The 22,598-nt window shown below is 38.4% G+C and overlaps 2 protein-coding genes across 6 annotated transcripts in view; one reads left to right on the top strand and one right to left on the bottom strand.

Annotated features, from left to right (window-relative positions):
* The first annotated feature begins 2,438 nt into the window (after window positions 1–2,438).
* On the top strand, window positions 2,439–9,691 carry EMC4 (ER membrane protein complex subunit 4). Of its 2 annotated transcripts, XM_045821994.1 has the most exons (5): window positions 2,439–2,630; window positions 2,910–3,024; window positions 7,239–7,392; window positions 7,702–7,862; window positions 9,114–9,291. In XM_045821994.1, exons 1-5 carry the CDS (start codon window positions 2,545–2,547, stop codon window positions 9,147–9,149), a joined length of 552 nt encoding a protein of 183 aa, XP_045677950.1. In that variant the 5' UTR covers window positions 2,439–2,544; the 3' UTR covers window positions 9,150–9,291. The 2 variants fall into 2 exon arrangements, with proteins under 2 accessions (XP_045677950.1, XP_045677951.1); XM_045821995.1 differs by lacking the exon at window positions 7,702–7,862 and having other exon boundaries at window positions 9,114–9,691.
* SLC12A6 (solute carrier family 12 member 6) overlaps window positions 9,358–22,598 on the bottom strand; it is a 99,929-nt gene continuing 86,688 nt past the window's right edge. For all 4 annotated transcript variants that reach the window (XM_045821992.1, XM_045821990.1, XM_045821991.1 and 1 more), the window contains 11 exons: window positions 21,755–21,853; window positions 20,634–20,753; window positions 19,730–19,834; window positions 18,941–19,109; window positions 17,377–17,572; window positions 16,415–16,584; window positions 15,418–15,549; window positions 14,725–14,832; window positions 14,317–14,501; window positions 13,797–13,930; window positions 9,358–12,440 (listed from right to left, as the gene is read on the bottom strand). In XM_045821992.1, coding sequence (XP_045677948.1) covers window positions 12,349–12,440; window positions 13,797–13,930; window positions 14,317–14,501; window positions 14,725–14,832; window positions 15,418–15,549; window positions 16,415–16,584; window positions 17,377–17,572; window positions 18,941–19,109; window positions 19,730–19,834; window positions 20,634–20,753; window positions 21,755–21,853 — 1,510 coding nt within the window. In that variant the 3' untranslated portion in view covers window positions 9,358–12,348. The remainder of the gene's footprint in view (window positions 12,441–13,796; window positions 13,931–14,316; window positions 14,502–14,724; window positions 14,833–15,417; window positions 15,550–16,414; window positions 16,585–17,376; window positions 17,573–18,940; window positions 19,110–19,729; window positions 19,835–20,633; window positions 20,754–21,754; window positions 21,854–22,598) is intronic.

The following is a 22,598-nucleotide window of genomic DNA, read 5'->3' as shown; positions in this document are numbered from 1 at the left end:
TCCCCATATGCCAAGGTTGTAGGTTCAATGGTCAGTCAGGGCACATACAAGAATCAACCAATGAATGCATAAATAAGTGGAGCAAATCGATGTCTCTCTCTCTCTCTCCTTTCCTGTTTCTAAAAATCAATTTTAAAAGAGGAAAGGAACATAGGATTCAAATGACTAACAATGTTTTAAAATCAGACAAAACTGCATGAAAATCAGACAAATAGCTTGAAAATTAAACATAATTGCATGAAAGTCATTACCAGAATATGTAACATTTTTATATATTCCCTCCCTTCTAATTTTTTATGTTTTATTTTACATAATATACTTATAGTATACTCACTTTCAATTAATTTGCTCACACTCACTAAACATTTATCAGTACTTTATATATGCAAGGTATAGCCTGTGGAATCAAAGATAATTAACATGTAGTTTCTACCCTCAAGGAATTTAGGGTAGGGTGTGGAGGTGGTAGAGATAAGTGCTCAGAGGATGTCAACAAACAATGCAATGCTGTGGGTGCTATTGTGCAGAAAACAGTTGGACAGAGGAAAGGCTAAGGGCCAAGGCCTATGTGAAACTTCAGATGAATCTCAAAGGTTCATTAGAGACTATGCAATCAAGGCAGAAAAGTAAAAAGAAGAAAAGCAATCTACAAGCTGGGTCTTTTTACCATCAGATAGGCATGCATATGTTAAAGAAGTGACTGGAAGATGAAAAATCTTTTTCTTACTTGCCTTGTTCACGCAGTCCTCTATGAACATATAATATTGGGTTGGCCAAAAATTTCCTCTAGTTTTTTCCATACGATGGCTCTAGTTGTGCTAGTTGTCTTTAACTTCATTCAAAACAATATTGTTAGACTGTATTGTGACAGCTGTCATATCAGTGTGCACTTAAAAAAACTTACCAAAATTGGTGAATTTTTGTGCAGCCATTTTAATATTGAAGATGGAAGAAGTGATGCAACATTTTTGGCATATTATGCTTTATTGTTTCAAGAAAGGTAAAAACGCAACTGAAACACAAAAAAGGATCTGTGCAGTGTATGGAGATGGTGTTGTGATTGGCTGAACGTGTCAAAAGCAGTTTGGGAAGTTTCTTGGTACTGTTGACATTTTGGCCAAATTATTCTTTGCTGTGGGGCTGTCTTATGCATTGGAAGATGTTTAGCATTACCCCTGGCCTCTACCCATGAGAAGCCAATAGCAGGAGATAGGTGACATATTCAAAATACCCAAATCAATAGTTATTGGTGAAAATGAAAAATGTGTCTTTTATTTCATGGAAAAGACTAAACAGACTTTTTGGCCAACACAATATTTCTAAAATCAGAAAACAAAGTGGGAGTGGTAATCTTCAGTGTCTCCATATCACCATCATCTTGAAGGGTCCAAACTCTTTAGCTGGCCAAAGAAGCTCTTTTCAACCTTAACCTCCCAGCCACTGTCACAGCATTCCTCCCCCCTTGCCCACCCCAGCTGTATCAAATGATGTGGAGGTCAAAGTAATACAAATTTAAAAATAATATGGTACCATTTTCAAACTGGCAATTACATTGTTTTTATAATTTTATACCTGGTATAATGTAAATTGGTGCAATTTTCCCAGCAGGCATTTTAAATGAAAATTCCCTTAAAATGTGCACACTCGGATCTAGGAATTGCAGTTCTAGTAATTTAACTTAAGGAAATCAGAAAACAGAAAAACAACTTAAACATTCAATTATGACATAGGTGTACAACTGAATACAAAACCCAATCAATACGAATAATGTTGTAGATTATTTAATGACATTAAAAAAATACATCATGTGTAGGTGGCAACCACACCACGTAACCTAACAACAAACTTTTAAAGTAGGTACATTATCCACATTTTACGTTTGAAGAGTTTTGAAACATAAACAATTTAACTTGCCCAAGGTAAAACAATTAAGCACTGAATCCAGGATTCAAAAGGAGGCCACCCGAATCTCGAGCCCACGAACCTTTCCATGTCCACACTGCCCCCTAGCTTTTGTGCAGATCTGGGATACAACTATCTATCTTGCAGGGTTACTGTGAGAAATAATAAATACAAAGCTCCTGGAACACAGTAGACATTCAACACTCAGAAGCTACTAAATAACTCAAGGTCACACAATCTGCGGCGAGACTGAAATCTCGTAATTCTCGGAAGAGTGTAGGAACTGCAGCTTTTCTAGGCATCAACTCCTAAAGCAAAGCCAGCACGGACCGCCCCTCTGTCCGGTAGAGTGCATCTCAGAGGTCAGGGACACACAACAGGTCTTTACAGAAAGGAGGGAGCGCGCCGTAGCCGCTTTAGGAAGATTTAAAATCTGCCAGATTTTCTCACAAGTCACCCTCGGCACCTCCACGCGCCCCACCCCCACTGCCCCGACCTCCAGTTTCCGGAAGTGGCGTATACACTCACGCGCCGGAAGTGGACTTGCGGACTGCGGTCCAGTTGTTGCGGACGCCGGTGGACCTGAGGCTCCGCTACGCCTTAGATTAAGGACCTTACGTGTTTTGGTAGGAATCCTTTGCCATGACGGCTCAGGGCAGCCTGGTGGCCAACCGAGGCCGACGTTTCAAGTGGGCCATTGAGCTGAGCGCGCCTGGAGGAGGCAGCAGGTTAGTAACCTTTTCCCCACGGGCTTGGAACCTGGTAGGACCGGTGGCAGAAAGACGACCCCTGGGGAGCTAGCGGCTTCTCTGCCGTGGAGGTTTTTGTGGCCAAAGGATGTTTATTGCTATCTTCCCAATAGGCAGGGGCCTGACCAAACCACAGGAGGGCTTGCTTTAATCAGGGTAGAGGTGCAATTGAAAGTCTTCACTCCTGTGAGTAGAACAGGGAATGTAGGATATGATGTGTGAGAGTCTGCAACCTTGGTTCTTGGTTTGGTTCTTTAGGGGCCGAAGTGACCGGGGCGGTGGCCAGGGAGACTCGCTGTACCCAGTCGGTTACTTGGATAAGCAAGTGCCTGATACCAGCGTGCAAGAGACAGACCGGATCCTGGTGGAGAAGGTACAGAGGTATAGATGTCACCGTAGTCTCTGGGGTGGCTCTGATCTACACACCCCACTCTTCTGCCCCAGACATTATGTGAATATCTTACTACAGATGCCCCTTATCCTGAATATTTGGTATTCCAACTGCTTGAGATAAGTGTTACAGTAGTTTACATATCAGCAGCGAAAGTGCTTAATAATTGGAGAAAGAAAAGACATTTGGAACATAAGGTATAAGAAAGGAGGTTGAAAATTATATATTGATGGCAGTGCCTTCCAGTTGAAGTCATCCTTTTCTACTCTAATTTCCTTACTCGACACAATCAGTCTGTGAGTATATTGTGTTGGCTTAACATTAAAAATAGATTCAAAATCTTACTACTCATTACCTTCATCTATCCTCTTGGTTTAAGCCACCACCATCCTTCACCCAAATGTCTACAACAGACTAAAAAATAAACTCTTTTGAATTATAGTTTATGTACAATAAACTACATTTATTTAAATTATGGTTTCTCAACCTCAGCACTATTGACATTTTGGGTTGAATAATTAATTGTTCATTGTGGGGGCTATACTGTGCATTGTAGGATGTTTAGCAACATCCTTGGTCTCTATCTATTAGATGCCACAAGTGCCCCTCCCCAGTTGAAATAAAGATGTCTCCAACATTACCAAATGTCTTTAGGGAGGCAAATTGCCCTTCGTTAATTTTTAAACAGTACAATCTAATGAGGTTTAGTAATAGTGCAGCATCATGAAACCACCACAATCTTGAAAAGAGAACATTTACTTCTAAAGGATTCCTTGTGTCCCTCTCTGTATTAGACTTCTAACTGGTCTCAAAATACTTCCACCTTACCCCTGTAGTCTATTCCCAGCACAGCAGCCAGTATGATCCTTTATTTTTTTTTAAATTCTCACCTGAGGACATGCGTATTAATTTTGGAGAGAGGGGAAGGGAGTGAGAGAGAGTGGGAGAGACACATTGATGTGAAAGAGAAACACCGATCGGTTGCCTCTTGTACACACCCTGACCAGTAGCGAACCTGCTACCTAGGCATGTGCCCTGACTGGGAATTGAACCCTTGACCCCTCAGTTTATGGGATGATGCTCCAGCCAACTGAGCCACACTGTACAGGGTGACAGTAGGATCCTTTTAAAACGAGTTAGATCATTTATACTCAAAACCCTTCTGTAGCTCATTTTACTTAGTGTAAAAGCCAAAGTCTTTATAAATGTTCTACATGATTATACATTGGTCAAGCCCCTTGTAACATCTTTGACGTCATCTCCTACCACCTTCCCCTTTGTTCACTGCAGTCCAGTCAGATTGGCCTCCTTGCTAGTCCTTAAATATGCCAGGCAAACTCCCATCTCAGGATTTTTGTATTTTTTCTTCCCTTTTCCTGGAGTACTCTTCCCCCAGCTACCTTTATGATTTTCTCTCTCACCTCAAATGTTACCTTCAAATGAAGCCTACCCTCATGGCATGCCCTATCCTGTTTTCCCACTTTATGGTTCTCCATGGCACTCATATATATGATGTAGTTTACTTATTTTACTACCTATTTTTTCATTCTTGTAAGCTCCACGAGAACATGATTTTGTCTCCCAAGTGCCTAGAACAGTGCCTGCACTTTCTTTCCCCTCATCCTTACTATTACTGTTCAATACTAAATGATCTTTGTTTCATGACATTCAAGTGATTTTCACAATATGAAATGTTACCATTTTTTTCCTTGATAAGTATCATTTTTTATCTTGGTATCAAATTGCAACAAAATACATGATAAAAGTATTATTAAAATGGCCTGATTTTTAAAGGTAGATTATCATAAAGTACTTCCTTTAGAATAGTTCTGTTGTATGGACAATATGATGTTTAAAGTTCCAGACAAATGATCTTATATGTGACCAACACATTAGAGAACTATGTATAAGTATGACTATTTATTCTTTTCATGTGAGTAAATTCAAGTGTATAGTGGTGTATTATTTTTTTATAACTAGATTTGCTTTGATAATATTTTGTTCAGGATTTTTGCTTTTAGGTTCATGTCTGACAGTGGTCTATAAACTTTTCTCATAATATCCTTCTCAGGTTTTGCTATTTATGAGGCCCCATATAAAGAGTTGTTGAGTTGTAGAGTGTTCATTTTTATTCTCTGAGTTTGTGTAAGATTGGCTCTATTTTTTTCCTTAAATGTTTAGAATTTGCCAAGAAAAACTATCTGGGCTTAATTACAGATTCAGTTTTTTAAACAGAGGACTATTTATATTTTCAATTTCTTATGCCATTTAGGTAAACTGTATTTTTGCTAGTAGTTGAACCATTTCCTAAAATTCATAATACAGTCACTTTAATATATCTATAAAACCTATAGAGATGTCCCGTTTTTCATTCCTGATGTCGAACATTTATCTTCCATTCTTTTTCCTTCATTGGGTTCACCACTATTGATGTTATTAATCTTAAAAAAAGAAACAAACAAAAAAAACCCCTTTGGCTTTTTTTACTTAAAGACAACTTTACTAATTACTGCTCTCATTTTTATTTCCTTCTGATTTCCTTGGGTTTAATTTGTTCTAACTTATTGAAATAGATGCTTACTTTATTTTTAGTCTTCTAATATATATTTAAGGTTACAAAGTTCTAGATGTGTCTCACAAGTGTTAACACATTTTGATCAGTTAAAAATACTTGTATTTTCCATTATAATCTGGTTCATGAATTATTTAGAATGCATTTGTTAATTCCAAGTCAGAAGGGATTTTCTGGTTAATTTTTTGTTATTTCCAGTGTAATTGAATGGTAACCAAAGAACATGCTTTACATAATTTGAGTTCTTTGAAGGACTCATGGACACCAACAACAGTGTGGTGACTTTTGGGGGACAGTGGTGGGTGGAGGCGGCAGAGGTTATAAGGGGGATAAATGGTAATGGAAAAAATGCAATAAAAAATAAAGATAAGGCACTCTGACTGTTATATTTTCCCCTATAGGTTCTTCACATGGCATTTCCCCCACAATTCTAGTTAAAGAAAGGCCTTCCCTGCTTATACTTCTGGATCTATCATTGTCCTATGTTACTGACACTTCATTCATGGCTCAGCAAGTGGTCAGTTTTCCCCATGTGTGTTTGAGAAGGACGTGAATTCTTCAGCTGTTGGGTGCAATGTTCTATATATGTGAGTTGGGTTAAGTTTGTTAATAATGTCTTTCAAATCTTCTATTTCTTATTTGTCTATTCTATTAGTGATTGAGGTATGCTATCTCTTGCTGTGTAGATTTATCTATTTATTCAGTTGTACATAGGACAATGATAGATCCAGAAGTATAAGCAGGGAAGGCCTTTCTTTAGCTAGAATTGTGGGGGAAATGCCATGTGAAGAACCTATAGGGGAAAATATAACAGTCAGAGTGCCTTATCTTTATTTTTTATTGCATTTTTTCCATTACCATTTATCCCCCTTATAACCTCTTCCGTCTCCACCCACCACTGTCCCCCAAAAGTCACCACACTGTTGTTGGTGTCCATGAGTCCTTCTTTTTTGCCCAATCCCTCTGTGTCTGCCCCAGCTGTCAGCCTGCACTCTCTGAGTCTGTTTTGCTTGTTAAATTAAGTTCATTCATTAGATTCCACATATGAGTGAGTAATATGGTATTTGTCTTTCTCTGACTGGCTTATTTTGCTTAGCATAATGTTCTCCATACTGTCACAAAGGGTAAAATTTTCTTCGAGTAGTATTCCATTGAGTAAATGTCTCAGTTGTATCCACTCATCTACTGATGGACACTTAGGCTGCTTCCAAATCTTGGCAATTGTAAATAATGCTGCAGTTAACATAGGGATACTTGTGTTCTTTCAAGTTAGTGTTTCAGGGTTTCTTCAGATAAATTCCCAGAAGTGGAATTATCGGGTCATAAGACAGTTCCATTTTTAATTTTTTGAGGTATCTCCATAGTGCTTTCCATAGTGGCTGCACCAATCTGCATTCCCACCAACAGTGCAAAAGCGTTCCCCTTTCTCCACAAGGATGACTCATCTTTAGTAGAATAGCAGACTTCTTGTGGTAACATTGAGGCCAGAAGTGGTAGAATTGAGGTGTCAGCTCAGTCGGAAGCACAAATTAAGAATTATGTTCATTTGACTATAACATTAGTGGTACAATAAATGTGGGACTGCGGGTAGTGATCAGAGGTTAAAATTGTGTCTTTGTTTTAGCGCTGCTGGGACATTGCCTTGGGTCCCCTCAAACAAATTCCCATGAACCTCTTCATCATGTACATGGCAGGCAATACCATCTCCATCTTTCCTACTATGATGGTGTGTATGATGGCGTGGCGACCCATTCAGGCACTTATGGCCATTTCAGCCAGTAAGTATTTTTGAAGTAATAACCCTTCCCAAAGTTTGAAGAACTAGGAGCAAATTCTTAGACAAAACTGATATTGGAAATCTTTGGCATGGCTCTTGGCTAGTGGCAGGGGGAGGGTGTGCAGGGTGGTGACGGTAGTGGTGGTGACTTGGAAGGAAAGCGGCATATCATGTTTTCTTGTCCTTTTAATTGTCCTATTTACTATTTTACTGTGTGCCTATGCATATTATTTATATTATTTTAATATGTGGCCTGTGTTATAATTTTTTAAAAAGTTATTTTGGTCTTGAAACTTTGTTACCCTAACAGCTTTCAAGATGCTAGAGAGTTCAAGCCAGAAGTTCCTTCAGGGTTTGGTGTATCTCATTGGGAACCTCATGGGTTTGGCATTGGCTGTTTATAAGTGCCAGTCCATGGGATTGTTGCCTACACATGCATCGGATTGGTTAGCCTTCATTGAACCCCCTGAGGTAAGGCAAAAGAAGAGTTAACTTTGGGGCCAGTTATAGTGGACAATAAATAGGTGATCCATTTGATGGTGGATTAGAGATGGTATTAGAGCTCATTTTTTTTTAAAGCTTTACTTATTTTTAGAGCAAGGGAAAGGGAGGGAGAAAGTGAGGGAGAGAAACATTGATCCATTGCCTCTCATATGTACCCCAACTGGGGATCAGCCTGCAACCCAGGCATGTGCCCTGACTGGGAATCAAACTGGTGACCTTTCGCTTTGTGGGATGACACCCAACCAACAGAGTCACACCGGCCAGGGAAAGCTCATTTCTTAAGAAATAACATCCACTAGGAGTTTAGAAGTTATTTTTTTAAAAGATTGTATTTATTTATTCTTAGAGGGGAAGGAAGGGGGAGAGGGAAACATTGATATGAGAGAAAGACATCAATTGGTTGCCTCTCACACACCCTCTGCAGGGGACCTGGCCTGCAACCCAGGCATGTGCCCTGAAAGGGAATCAAATGTGACCTGTCAGTTTGCAGGACAACACCCAACCTACTGAGCTACACCAGTCAGGACTGGAAGTTATTTTTTAAGGATAAAATAACTTGTGATTAAAGTATTGTATTAAGTACTTGGTTCAGGAAGTTATTTCTGATGCAGACTCCGGCCCATGAAATCTGTGTTGTGGCTGCGAGAGACAAATTCACACGGACTACAGACGTCCTGTGGAGATAAAGGGACAGCATCGCCGCTGTCTAAGTGAGAGAGAGGGCCCTGACCCCTGCCTGGACAGGCTTTTATTGCTTCTCTGGGTACATTACATCGAGGATGGTCCTCATTTATTATGCACAGGTTCACTGTAGGTGATTACCTTTTACAGATAACAAAGGAAAGGATATTGCTAATTACTTCAAAGAGAAGGATGTTACAGATCAAGGGGAAACGTGGTTGAACTGGTTACACTCCATACTTGGGAGGTTTAGCACAGACTTTAGGAAGTTACTTTAGAGATATGCAGTAAACATTTGCTGTCTCAGTCCAGGGTGAAGGGAGTTTTAGCAAAAGCAAGACTCATAGCAGCCTAGGTACAATGCAGGCCTGATTCCCCACGGGAGAACCTATCCGTGGGTGTGGGTCCTGTGTGCTGGACCTCTCTCCCCACTGGCCTTTCCGAGTAGGGGCTTGGCTACATTTCCCACACCTAGTGGAACAGTCCCCTATACTTTCGTTGTTCATTCCGCTCACCTATTTTACTTTCTTGTTTTAGAGGATGGAGTTCAGTGGCGGAGGATTGCTTTTGTGAACCTGAGAACGAAGCACCTGTTACCTATGTATTTGGATCGCATATACAACCTTCTTTATGCCCAGTGGCTCCTCCTCAGCATATCAACCCTTAACATGATCGCTCATGCTGAAAAGAACCAAAAGCACTATTTCCTCCATGGTGGGGAGACACCATAGAAAGAATGTACTATCACTACACACACAAAGAAGCTACCACAACCCTTGACTGAAAATAATGTAGAAAACTTTATTTATGTTTCCAGTATAGAGCAAAACAACGAATAAAACCATAACTCTATGTAAACAAAAGAATGGTTGCTGCTAAATCAAGAACCACAGCAGCATCTCCTTTCAATAAATTACATGGTCAAGAACAGTACTTTAAAAAAATTGTACATGTTTCCCTTAAATCTATTTTCTTTAATATTTCACTTCTAATTAATACAAGCTGGGACATAAATATTCTGTTGGAGACACTTGTAGAAGATGTGAGAAACTAATGCTGGATTCTGATTATACATGATAAAATGAAAAATAAACCAGACAAAAAGAGCAGATAAATATGCTTACAGTGTAATTGCTACTTTAATATCCACAATAATGGATTTTTAACACGTTTAGGGGGAATGAGGATTGGAGGAATTGTTGGGGCCACAGGAATCTGAGGCAATGGAAAATACAAAGTGGTCATCTTTCCCCTGCCAAGAGGAACCTGGTACCTGTCAAGCAGATGCTACAGTTCAAACTTCAGCTTTTAAGATAGCTATAGAAGGCAGAGGGCCAGCAATTGGAAAATGTATGTTATCATAACCTGCCCTGGTAAAGTCATAGCTAAGACTTAAAAGCTGGATCTTACTCAAAAGGCAGAGGAAGTTTTTTTTCTCTTCTTGAAACACAAAACCCCTTCCCCTAAGGTGCATCTTTTCGGTATTGCTTTATTTGCAGTGATTAAAAGAGACAAGACACTTTGCAGACAAACAACATGAGCAACACAAAGACATGAAATGCTCTAGACAGAGATGAGTTTAAATCTGGCCTAATAACCATCTTCCCACGTAACAGTGATTTTGTTTTAGCGGCTGAAGTAGTGGCTGTATTAGTAGCCACTAATTCCCTTATCCCTTTAAAAGATTCTTATAGAGCTTCAACCACAAAAAACTTAAAACTAACTTCTGCCCATATTTTTTCTATATGCAATATATATGTGTGTATATGTGTGTGTGTGTGTGTATTTTATATATGCCGCCTAGGCAAGAAGGTCTGTGTAAATGTAGAGGAATTCCCAGACAGGCTGACCTTTAGAGCATGGATCTAATATTTTGGGTCCTGGGGAACCCATCCTCAACTAGGCAATGGAGTGTTGCAATGAAAGTTGTAAACAGTGCTTCCACCCACTGCAGGAAGGAGCAGAAAAAAAGCCAAGATTCTGTCTGCTTTGCTATTCTGACTGGGCCTGGAGGTTGAAGGAAAAGCAAAAGGAACAAATGGACATGCTTAATTTCCAATTGCTTAAGCCACGTTGACAGGTTTTCTCTGTCCGTAAGGGTCAAATGAACAGTCTGCTGGCACCTAGGTCGGCTTGTTCCGTATCCTTTTGGGTAATCAAAAGCTTCATATCCTATCAGGTAATCAAAAAGTGGCACTATTGATCAATAAAGTGAAATTCAAAAGCAGCCATAAAGACAGACAAATAGTTTCTCTAAATAACCTATCCTGTAAAAGAAATGACCTCATATATTTGAAATTACCACTTAGTCACATGGGGTAATTTCCCTATGCTTGAAAGCCAGGTAGGTGTTTTGTGATCAGTAAATTAGCAAATAAAAAGCTAAGCTTGCATATGTATTTCTGTAACACACTTAAAGCTTCTAAAACAAAACTGAAGAGGAGAAGACTATTGGCTTGGACAATCTTGGTTTAGAGCCAAGTTTCTGCACTCAGAATAAAGAATAAAATTGAAAGGGAAATGTGCATCTCTGGGCATTTAGGTGAGTGCCTCAAGTCTTCACTATGGCTTTAGAAATGAGTCCATAGGATTCTCAGTGAAAAATGTTTCTTGAAATAGGCCAATGCCAACTGTATGCCACTTTAGTGAAGCAGGTAAGCAGAGTAGCAGCATCTCAGTAACTTTGGCACTATGGAAGGAGTATGGCTCAGGAACTTCTAATTCCATTGCTGGATTTCCCCTTTAAAAGATGGACACTGTTTGGGGAAAAATTTTAGCTAGTCTTCGTGTTCGTATGATTTTTGACCTGTGCCTACTAACCCAGCGGGCATAAAAGGGAGAAGCAAAGGTGAACCTATTGGTCAATATGCATCATCATCCATATTTCTTAGATAACAGCTTGTATGTTTTGCCCATGTCACACAGGTAACCAGATTATATTTCAGTAAATCTTAATAGCTATCTTTAGAATTTCCTTAGTTTGGCCATTTGAAAGAGGGAATTTTTACTCCACCGTTTAAAAACAATTCCCATGGTAACACTGCCTGTATTACAATTTTAACCACAGGGCTTTGAGAAACCAACAGCTGAAACACACAATCCAGTATGTGTACCTAAACCTGGTATTTGGGGGGAAACCTTGTTTTGGAGGAAGTAGTAGAAGCTGTAGCCATGTTTCAGTTTTGTACATCAGTACCCTAATACAAAATCAGAGTCCTGGAAACAGTGGATACACTCAAAACAATTAGCACAAAAAAGTTTTCATCTTGGCTTGCTACAGGTTATCTTCTCCAGGATGTTAGGTCTCCATATAATTGACCATGAATCCCTTAGTATTTCTCTGTTACTCTCATGGTGTTATCAAGGAACCATGACTTCTAAGACTTATCTTTGATGTTGGATTATTACTTGCTTTTTGTCTTCAGTTGAATTTCTAGTACCCTTTCTACCAATTCATTTTATTGGTTTAGCTTGTTAATTCTAACTTGCCTTCAACTGGTACCAACATGGCTTTAGGACTTGACCATTTTTCTAATGTTGAGGGAATATTTGATTCTTTTGTAAGGACAGCAGATCATATGGGAGCAAAGAGCAGAACTATTTTTACTTTTTTGCACAAGATCTTGATGTACAGCTCGTCGAGTTCATTCAGGTGAGGTGTATAGAACACAGGCCTCTAGTTGGTGGGCATGGTAGTAAAGAGCTGGCACTTCCATGGAGGACGGAAGCCTTTTAAGAGAGATGAAGCCAAGCAGAGTCATTCAGGAGTAGATTATGAATAAATGGTGATCACTTCACTGCCACCACCTCGGACAAGAAGGACACGCTCCAGTCCCTCAGTGAGCACTTCGAGGAACTCCATGTCTTCAGAATTAGTTAAGGAGACAAATAAGCAAAAGAGCACATTTTACACCCTGGTATATCATAATCAGAGCTGATCTGATTACAAAGCTATAATATCAACATGCTTGTTTTAATTACTGCATATTCAGAATTACAAGACTATACTTTGTAATTCAATTTCACCCTATGAATTAATCCAGGGCTCTAGTCCCTTTGCATATATAAGACTTCCAGTGGTTCTATGAGACCCTAAATCCCTAATTAGGTTTTGTAGGTACTTAATCCCTTCTAGAGTGGTTTCTGTTTTTCTTACTCAGCCATGACTGATAAAGAATTTTATACCAGAAGCAGTACTGGGAAACACTTTCAAAGATGGGAATCTAGTCCACTTACATTTAAAGGGCTTGATAACTGATAGTTGTAGTGCATGACATACAGTAGCAACGTATATATATATTTATTTTCATTTATTTTTGCTTAGCGTGGAATATTCATTGAGGGGAAGTCTTTGGGAAACCAAGTGGTTGCTACAATTGATTGTTCTGGTAGAAATAATAATAAAAAGACTACGGCAAATTCTAACAATTAAAAGACTTTCTAACAACAACAAAAAAAGACTTTCCCAAAAAGACCTTTAAAAAAAGATCTTCCCATATGGTAGATTTTTTCCTAATTTTTTTTTTTTAAAACAGGAAAAACCCACAAATAATGGGTTATTATGTAGCAAAATAAGCCAGGAAAAAAAAATGGAAAAGCCACAACATGGCAGCTTGTTAAGAATCCTAGAGAGAACCCAAGTAATTTCTAAGTGAAGCTGCTCAGGTTGAATTTTACTGCCATCTCTTTTTTGCTTTTTTAAAAATCTCTTTTCCTTAGTGGTACTGGTGGAAATGGGCCTGTCAACACCACTGCAGTGCTGAAGCGGTCCCACAGAATTTCTGGGATCAGAGTATGAGAAAGAACCTTTATCTCTCTTTTTTTTCCTTCAGAGGAGGGTCCACTTCAACTGCTTCTCCCCTCACACTATCCAAAAGAAAGAGGCTCTGCAAATGCATAGAGCCTGAAAAAAGGACGTGAGTATTCCATCTCTAATGTCGGAAAGGGTTCTGTACACAGTAGAAGTAATGTTGACAATATACCACCTAAAAAGCCTTTAGGGTTCTGAGAGAACATATTATACTCCCAACTCTGTAAAAGAAGATTAATCTCACTGCTTTGTAAGAATCCTTGGCTAAGACTTTTAAAAGTCTTCCCTCCTCAAGAAGGAAATTTTGGCAATGACTTTTGAGACAATGACTTTTACAGTTACCTAGTAGTCTCACCTAAAAAACAAGCTAGTATTTTCCTTACTGGTAGCTCCACTCTTGGAAAGGATACAGTTTTCATCACCCTCAGGGTTTCGGGGTGGCCCTGGCATATTCAACAAAACCAGCTTTGCTTCATGGGACTTGTTAACTATAACCTCATTGAGTTTCACTGCTGTGTGCATCCGCCTCACATTGGACTGGTCCCTGGGGAGGGAAAGGGGCAGGACGGAGGGGGAAGAAAGGTGGTTAAGGCAAACAGAAAACTAGGCATGTAGTCAACAACCTTAAAAAACTTGATATACAGAGCTTTTTTGCTTTGAGTATAATAATGTAATGAACAAAATGATTTCCTTATAATATTAATATCTTGGGTTTTTTCATTCTATATTTGCTTGTTTTATACCAGGAACACAATATAGAGAAGAGTGACGGTTTGCTTGTGTATAATGTTAATTGGTAGCTGATATGCATAGGCAAACAACAGAGAGGTGGCTAAATTTGGGGTGAAATAAATATGCTGGTAAAGTCACATCTGTTGCACTGACTATGATATTATGTTATGTCATAAGCTTATGAGTTGGAAAACTTACGGGCGCATGTTAAGCAGGTCCTGGAATCCTTCCATTGACTTGGCCTTTTGCCCCCGGGATGCCATGTACTTGTCTTTTGTCCAAGTCATGTGCACCTTCTCCTGATAAGTTTCTGTCTCTTCATCCTCATCAGAGCCAATGCTGGTCAATCGTAGCATGGAATTCCGATCTTTTACCAACTGTGCCTGCGGAAGGCCCAACACAACTCTGACTCTACACACAAATTTCTTTCATGCTTCATCTTTCAATTACTTTGTAACAATAATGTGATTGTAGTGGGATAACTGACATAGTGAGAAGGACAGAATCTGTCATCTTATAAAGAAAACACAGTATCTTTCAGTGACAGTACCCTTTCAGTGACAGACTTCATAGGGCCAGGATTAGATGAGTGCAGCAAGGTCTTACCTCTCTGTCCCGCTCTGTCTTGGAAAGTCGCATGTGCCGGAGCATCTGGGACCTTTGCTCCATCATCAGAGTGCGTTCATAGGTATAAGCTGATATGTCACTGTCGTGCTGCCACAAATAGCAAAGTGGGCAATAAGCACAAAGGAGAAAGAAGGATGAACCACACATTTTCATTTCCACTCATTAAATTAAACCAGAGAAAGTATCACAATATTGACCTAAGATTCATCCCTATTTTGTTTAGTCATTGAACTACATAAATACAATATTGTGGATTGCAGATCAAATCCAGAAGCCCTGAGAATCTTTTCCATAATCTAACCATTACATATGCGTTTTCATAAAATACAAAATGCAAATGCTAGCTTTTAAAAAAAATACTGCTAGGTTATTGAAAAGTGTCTGTGATTTTAGCATGATTAATGAAAACAATGAAATTATATTAAGCAGACAAGAATCTGACAGAAATTTGAGGGCTATGTAACAAAGAAAAAACAAAAATTAAAAAACCATCAAATGCATATCACATACACATTCCACTTATCTAGACCAATAAATTAGGATTATATTGGAACTAAGGAATTAATACATATTTGTAGCTAAAGAATTTCCCAAACCAGAAAAGGTACTAGGAAGACAGGATGGGGGAGGGTGGAGTGGGGGTTTCTTTGATCTCAGACTCGGCTTTCTTACCATCTCCACCACTTCCACCTCTGCCTCAATGCGCAGGTGATACAGGAAGGTGGCCAGGTCCTTCTTCATCTGAATACTATTGTCCTCTAGTTGGGCTACTGTGAAGATCCGTATGCTGCATTTTCGCCACACCTGAGAAAGTACCACACATACATGGGAAATCTGATATAAGAAGGCAAAAGTGAGCTATTCCTTAACACACAAGGCATTTTCCCCTAAGAACATCTTGCTATTATCAGGGTATTGGTTTCTAGCTTCCTGCTTGCAATGTTATTGTATTAGGTCAAGAGCTTAACAGAGGAACACATTAAATAATGTTTTATAGAGTTCTTAATTTCATAACAATAAAATACCTGGCAAAAAAGAAAAGATGGCATGTGGTACATTAAGAGGGTGCTTTATTCAGTAGTGTATTGATGACACCATGCACATAGACTATGATTTAAAATTTCAGTTTGCCATACACACACACATACTCCCTTAGATTTCCAAAATTTGAGACCTTGGTCTTTTAAAAAATTAATTTATATATTTATTGATTTTAGAGACAGACAGACAAAGGGACAGAGGAGAGAGAAACATTGACTTGTTGTTCCACTTATCCATGCACTCACTGGGTGATTACTTTATGTGTCCTTACCCGTGACTGAACATACCGCCTGGGAACATCATGACAACACTCTAACCAACTGGGCTATCTGACCAGGGCTGATCTATTTTTTTTTTTTTTAAAGAACGTGTTCACTTGTTAATGTTTTTTCCAAGGGCCCATTTAGAACTATTAATTTACATAATTTCATTTGGAGATAAGTAAATATCAACCATGAAGAAAATATTCCTCATAATGTTGAAACTAGTTATCAAGGGAGAGCCAAGAATAATCCCCAACTCTTCTAATTCTAAGCCCCAACACTATGTAATGAGAGAGGAATAATTTATCTAATAAACAGGACAGCAGTTGAGGGAGGAAGACTTTTTAAAAAGAGGTCTGAAATACCTTGTGCTGTTTAAGTAAGAATGGTAGCAGCATGAGCATTCCCCCATCGTGCACAATCCACCACACGTCGATGTTGCCCTCAGAAAACTGCTCCACGTTGCTGGGAAAGAACGAGATGTTTTTTGCCACTAGCAGGGCCAAGTGGGCAGCAGTTGTCACTCGAACTGTGCCTAGGGGGAAAAAAGAGAGAATCAGGATGAGCAGAAAAGAAGCCTTAAGAACGCCCTGCTTCCTACCATGACAGGAAAGCAAGGATAATGTTCCTTTACATTTCTTTGAGCAAGTGTCCTATTTACATAGTAGGTTGTACCTCAGCAAGTACCAAAAAAATCACTAAGGAAAAAAAAGCTAAGAGAATTAGATTGAATGCCATGATGTCTATTACTAGATATATTCTGTTTACTACATTTCTAAGGGGGGTATGGGAATTTGGAAGGCTTTGAAGCTGAGGGTCAATCCTTGCAATTCTTAAGATAATTCAATATGGAAGCTCACAAATGAAAATTTGGATTTTAGAGATAATTCCTAACAGAAGACTTGACAGAGATAAAAATTCATGAACACAATGGAAAGCTAGAGGGGGTAAGTAGAAAAAGGTTATTATTACTAGTGGTTATTTAGGTACCCTTATAAGATCATGCTTCAGCAAGGACACAGTCTCTACTCAGGAGGCTAGGGGATGGGGTTAGGGTAACAGTATTTAACTGCATCCTCTACGTGGGCCTGTGGGATAGTACAAAAAGTGTGTTTTCTTTTTTGTTTTTTATTTTGTTGTTCAAGTATAATTTTCTGCCTTTTACCTCCATCATAGCCCACCCCCCAGCCCTTCCCACCTCCTTCTCATTTCCACCTGCCCTTTGTTTTTGTCCATGTGTCCTTTATGCTTGTTCCTGCAAACCCTTCCCCTTTTTCCCTGAAATTTCCTCCCCTCTTCCCTCTGGTCACTGAAAAGTGTTTTGTACCAATAAAAGTCTTCCAAGCCCGAGCATCTTCACTTTGGCGCCAGCCATTAGGCCACCCCATCACCACTGTGTTGTGCTTCATGCCTCCAAGGCCACATGACTGGATGAGGTGGGAAATACCCTCTTTCAGCTTGGCGGCCACCACCAGCTGGCAGAATCCTTTTACCTTCTCTACCTCCATTAGGTTCTTTATGGTCTGAAAGAGAGACATAATTTCAATACTGAATTGCTTCATCCTGGACTTTTTAACTTACTCCTCCAATCTCCTTCTTCTTTCCAAACTCTGCTCAAGACCCTGTCTCCTATAGAAAAGTCCAAAAGTTAAAGTCATCCCAATGAAATTTCATGATCCTTTTGTCTTACTCACTAAGGGCTAACTATACGTACAGGTGGTTGTCTACATGTAGTTCCTCCGTCTTTTTCTCTATTTTGCTTTTTTCCCCTTAACATACCCCCAAAATTGACAATAGGGATCTTCACAAAATGAATCATCAATATTCTTTCTTAATTGATCAGGGAGAGTGTGACTACGATCTACCTTCCTCAATCAGGCATGCCCGGACTCATATTACTAGAAATTTAATCTGATAATTCAGGTTCACTTAAGAATTTTTTCAGGAATGTTTTCTGTTTTGTTTCTCCTATTTCCATATTCTTTTTGACATTTTAATGGTGATTATTGATATCTGTATTTGCTTTACTATTCTTTTACTTATTCAAGCCAATTTGGAGGTGATATTTCTTTTTTTGGTTTAATCTTTATCATATGTTTTTCTATTACCAGTTAGTCCCCTTGAGATGATATTTCATTTACTCTTTCTCTACCCTGTTGGTGAAAAGGTGAGGGGAACAATGATGTAGAAAATGGGTATGGTTTTCCCAAAGGATCAGATTAAGTTAGTAGTATAGCTGTGATATTACACAGAGTCTCTTAATTTCCAATCCTATGCTTTTTATTTTTACCATCATTCTGGACTAATACATTTTCAGAATTTCTAGTGCTTAAGCTTTCAAAGCATTCCAAAATGAAATCCAGTACAAATTTTGAAATGTAATTGAAAATTTCCCTAAACAAATGGTTAGTTCTATTATTTATAAGAAGAATCAGAGTGAAAACTACTTTTTTCTTCAGGGAGAACTTTAATATTAAGTAAGGTAATCAGAAATAGCAAAGAAATCTTGCTCATGATACCATGCAGATTAGTAAACAGGAAGAAGGGTTGCTCATTGCTCCTTGTTGACACAAGATTGAGAAAAATCATCTCCATATTCCAAAGAACAGATTCATTTACATGACTCTCTCAGGGATGAGTTAATGTTTGGAGTCTTCTGACAATAGTGCTTAGCCTCAATAACCTTACAGTTTAGTAATGCTTTAAATAAGAAGAAACGATACATTCTATATTCTGGCTCATCTTATTATTTGGGAAAATATGATTGTTCAAAAGACAGCATTCAGAAGGAAATATCCTCTGGATAGGGATTAACTTGGATATCTGAGGTCTTAATATTTAACATCACAAAACCTTAAGCTAAATTCCACTGAGTAAGCCTTGACTCTTACCTGTTCGGCAGCTAAAGCTTCACCATAGTTCTCCAGGAAGTTCCCCACAATGACAGAGCCTACAATAGTGAGTCCCTTTCCTGCTTTAAGCTGTGAAGCAAAGGTGAGGAGGCGAGGATGTTTGACGTGTAAGTCTTCATCTAGTTTCAGCAACACAAGCAACTGAGGCCTGTAAAGAAATGGGTAGGGGTGGAGTAGGAGTGAGGGGTGTGGTATGGGTGAGAAAACACTGGGTTAGGGGAACAGAATGACAATTCTATCCCTTAATTCAGGAGATCTATATAAAAACATGTAATTTGACAGAAGGGAGAGATTAGAAGAAATCACAAGAGTATAGAATTATTTTGAATCTTTCCAGTATTATTTCAAGTTGATCGGTCTTCAGGGAAGAATAAAAATGGTAGAAATCTAGATCATAAATCACATGAAGAAAAATGCATAAAGACATCGAGGATATGGGACAGTTCAAAACAGGTCCTTTACACCAATTCCTTGAGCCACAGGATTTCCTCATCCTGTATCAACGACACACACATTTCCGTGTGCAATTATATGCCAAACACCACTAAAGCTCTGTTTCATTCTCCTTCTAAAAGTCTGTTATTTATATTTAAAAAATTATTACTGAGGTAACTGATTAATAACATCATATAAATTTCAGGTATATTACATTCTAATTTGATATCTGTATACACTATTGCATGCTCACCACCAAAAGTCTAGTTTATATCCATTACCATATATTTGACCCCTTTTACCCATTTTGCACTCCCCTCACGCCTTCTTTACCTCCAGTTTTTAGTGTGTGGAGGTCCTTCCTCCAGGCGAAGCAAAGCAAACCGAGCAGCACTGAGGGACAGCCCACGGATACCATCACCCCATTCTTTCTCAGCTCTGGGAGGAAAAGGAGAAAAGAGCAGGAACGGATTTAAACCACAGCAAGTACAATTCCTAAAAATTAAGTTTATTTTTTCTGAATCTAAAAGTAACATATGCATAAGGTAGAAGATTAAAACTCATATTGAAGATCTACATAATGCTCTTTACTAACATAATAAACTCCCTGTAAGCAGATCACCACTAATGTTCCTCAACAGACTATACTGGGCCCCCGTGAAGAATAAAGGCTGGAAGGGTCACTCACTGTCCTTCTGTGTGACTGTTCACAAGCAATCGTGTAAAACAACAATTTGAATTGGGAAATTAATATAGACCCAAAGTTTATTTTAAAATAATTGGGATATTAATAGAGACCCAAAGTTTATTTTTAAAATAATGGAAACAATTTATTCAATGTAATCTTCTGTGTCAGTGTTACTTATTGTTGATTTTTGTAAATTGTCGAATTTTAGCTGTTACAAAGTTTTTCAGGACTAACTTCTTTTTAATTTCAGAGCAATCCCTTGACTAAAGAGCTATTTATATTTGTGTTATAATTTATGTAATTCTCATTATTATTTGAATATGTCTTTTTAATTACTTTTTTTAATCAATCCACTCATACTTTCTTAACAGGTTCCTCTTGTGATTAAAAGCTGTGCCTATGGGATGGTTTAGAGAATCATCTGGGGTACAAAATTTAGTTATAAATAAAGTTATCTGGATCCTAATACAATTTTCTTTGGGTTGGTTCTAACCAACTAGCCAGTTTTGATATTTTTAACAGTGATCGAGGTCAAATCCACAGACTCACCCTTGGTACTCAATGTACTTGTAGATCATACCAGCTATTACCATAGCTACGATGGCATAATACCAGGAAGAAATGAACATCAAAGCCAGACAGATACTCATTCCCATGAAAGAAAGGGCCCTAGAAAAATGAAAACAAAAACACAACAAAAAAAGTGTTCTTCTAAGTAGCTAAAAAGAAGCCTGTACTAGAGGGGCTTTTTAAACTATGGTGAGACCATTGCAGATAGAACTTGAGTAAAATGCAATAACAATGAATTAGACACTACAGTTACTAAAGTTCTTCTGTTCAATGACCTTCTTAGCTTTGTAATTGATTTTAAAGAATAAATATGAGAGTGCTAATCTGGAGATTAGAATTTAATGAAAATATAGTATTGTTGGAGAACAAGTACATACAGGATATATTAAAGAACTTTTAAGTATGAGAGAAAAGAAATCGGAAAGAGATGGCATAGTAGCTAAAAGCATGATGGCTCCTTCAGGACGGAGGAGACTTGAACATGCTAGCAGCATTTCACTGAGCACGTTAGTGCATAGTACGCACTGTGCTAAGCACTTTAGAGTATCTCAAAAACAACCCTATGAGATAGGTAATACTATTAGTTCCATTTACAAATAGTAAAAAGAAATTTTTTGGTTATGTGCTTTGTTGAAGGTTACAAAATTAGGAAATAGTAGAGCTAACATTTCAATGTAGGTCACTAGACTCTACAGCTCATAGTTTTAACTACTACATGAAATTTTCATAAGGAAGAGAGCTTGACAATGAAACTGATGAGAATACAAGAGCACAGATAGAAAGCAGTGAAGTCCAGTGCTTAGCTAAGAGGGAAATGGAAAAAGAGAATGCAAAAGCAAAGTTGTTTTAACCTAAAGAATGAAGCAGAATGAAAATATTTACTTCATAGTTTTGGTCTTTATTCACAAGTGAGTGTTATCAATTACTATAAAGCATATGAAAAATATGGTAGTATTGGGAATTCAGGTGAGCATTGAAAGTTGAAATAGCTGGCCAAGAAAAAAATTATATCAAGATTCCAGAATCTCCTAGTTTTCTAAGTTCAACGGTGGGCTTTTTCCGAATTTGGGGGTGAGAAAGAAGTTTTTAAGCAGATTTACCAGTGGTAGTAGCGGAACCGGGGTCTCCAGTTGGGTGTTCGAAGTAATGTTTGCAAGGCACATGCCAAGTTTACAAACAGGTAACACATGAGAAAAAACCTAGTAGAATAAAAAAGAGCAATAGAAACAATTATTACTGTAAAATGATTCTTCAAAGGCTATTTTATTAAATACCTTTCCTGTATTGAAGCCTTCATTCTAACCCACTAACTTTTGATTAAGACTAGCAAGTAGAGAAACATAAATTCTCCCCACAAACCTGCTGACTCTGTTATGCTCTCTCTCAGCAATGATACAACCACTCTTCACCCAGGTATTCTTTTTTCTCATCCTTGTTCCAAATTCACTTATCAAGTCCTATGGATTCTGTGTAGTTAAAAATCTCTACCATTACCCTGGCTGGTGTGGCTCAGTGGACTGAGTGCCAGACTGTGAAGCAAAGAGTTGCTGGTTTGATTCCCAGTTGGGGTACATGCCTGGGTTGCAGGCCAGGTCCCCAATGGGGGCACATGCAAGAGGAAACCACACATTGATGTTTCTTTCCCTCTCTTTCTCCCTCCCTTCCCCCATCTCTAAAAATAAATAAAAATTATTTTTTAAAAAATAAAAATCTCTACCACTATCACCTTAGTTCAGACTTTCATTGCTTCTTCGCTAGTTAAATAAGCTTCCAATTGGCATTCCTAGCTCAATTTCAGCTTACGTCTAATCTATGTTTTATACCAAATTGATCATTCTAAAACATAAATATAATCATTTTGTTTTCAAAGTGCTACTCCCTTCTTCCAGGTGAAAAGTTCCAGGTACTCTGTGATCTGGCCCTACCTGCTTGTCTGGTCTGATG

The sequence above is a fragment of the Phyllostomus hastatus genome, unplaced genomic scaffold (genome assembly GCF_019186645.2).
Source record: "Phyllostomus hastatus isolate PE091 unplaced genomic scaffold, TTU_PhHast_1.1 phas_scaffold_501, whole genome shotgun sequence".
NCBI lineage: Eukaryota > Metazoa > Chordata > Mammalia > Chiroptera > Phyllostomidae > Phyllostomus > Phyllostomus hastatus.
This window is presented reverse-complemented; position numbering and strand designations above follow the sequence as displayed.

Coding starts and splice junctions, on each gene's coding strand:
- EMC4 (XM_045821994.1), top strand. CDS start 2,545: ATGACGGCTCAGGGCAGCCTGGTGGCCAACCGAGGCCGACGTTTCAAG. Junction 7,393..7,701: donor ACTTATGGCCATTTCAGCCA/GTAAGTATTTTT, acceptor TTACCCTAACAG/CTTTCAAGATGCTAGAGAGT. Junction 7,863..9,113: donor CCTTCATTGAACCCCCTGAG/GTAAGGCAAAAG, acceptor TTCTTGTTTTAG/AGGATGGAGTTCAGTGGCGG.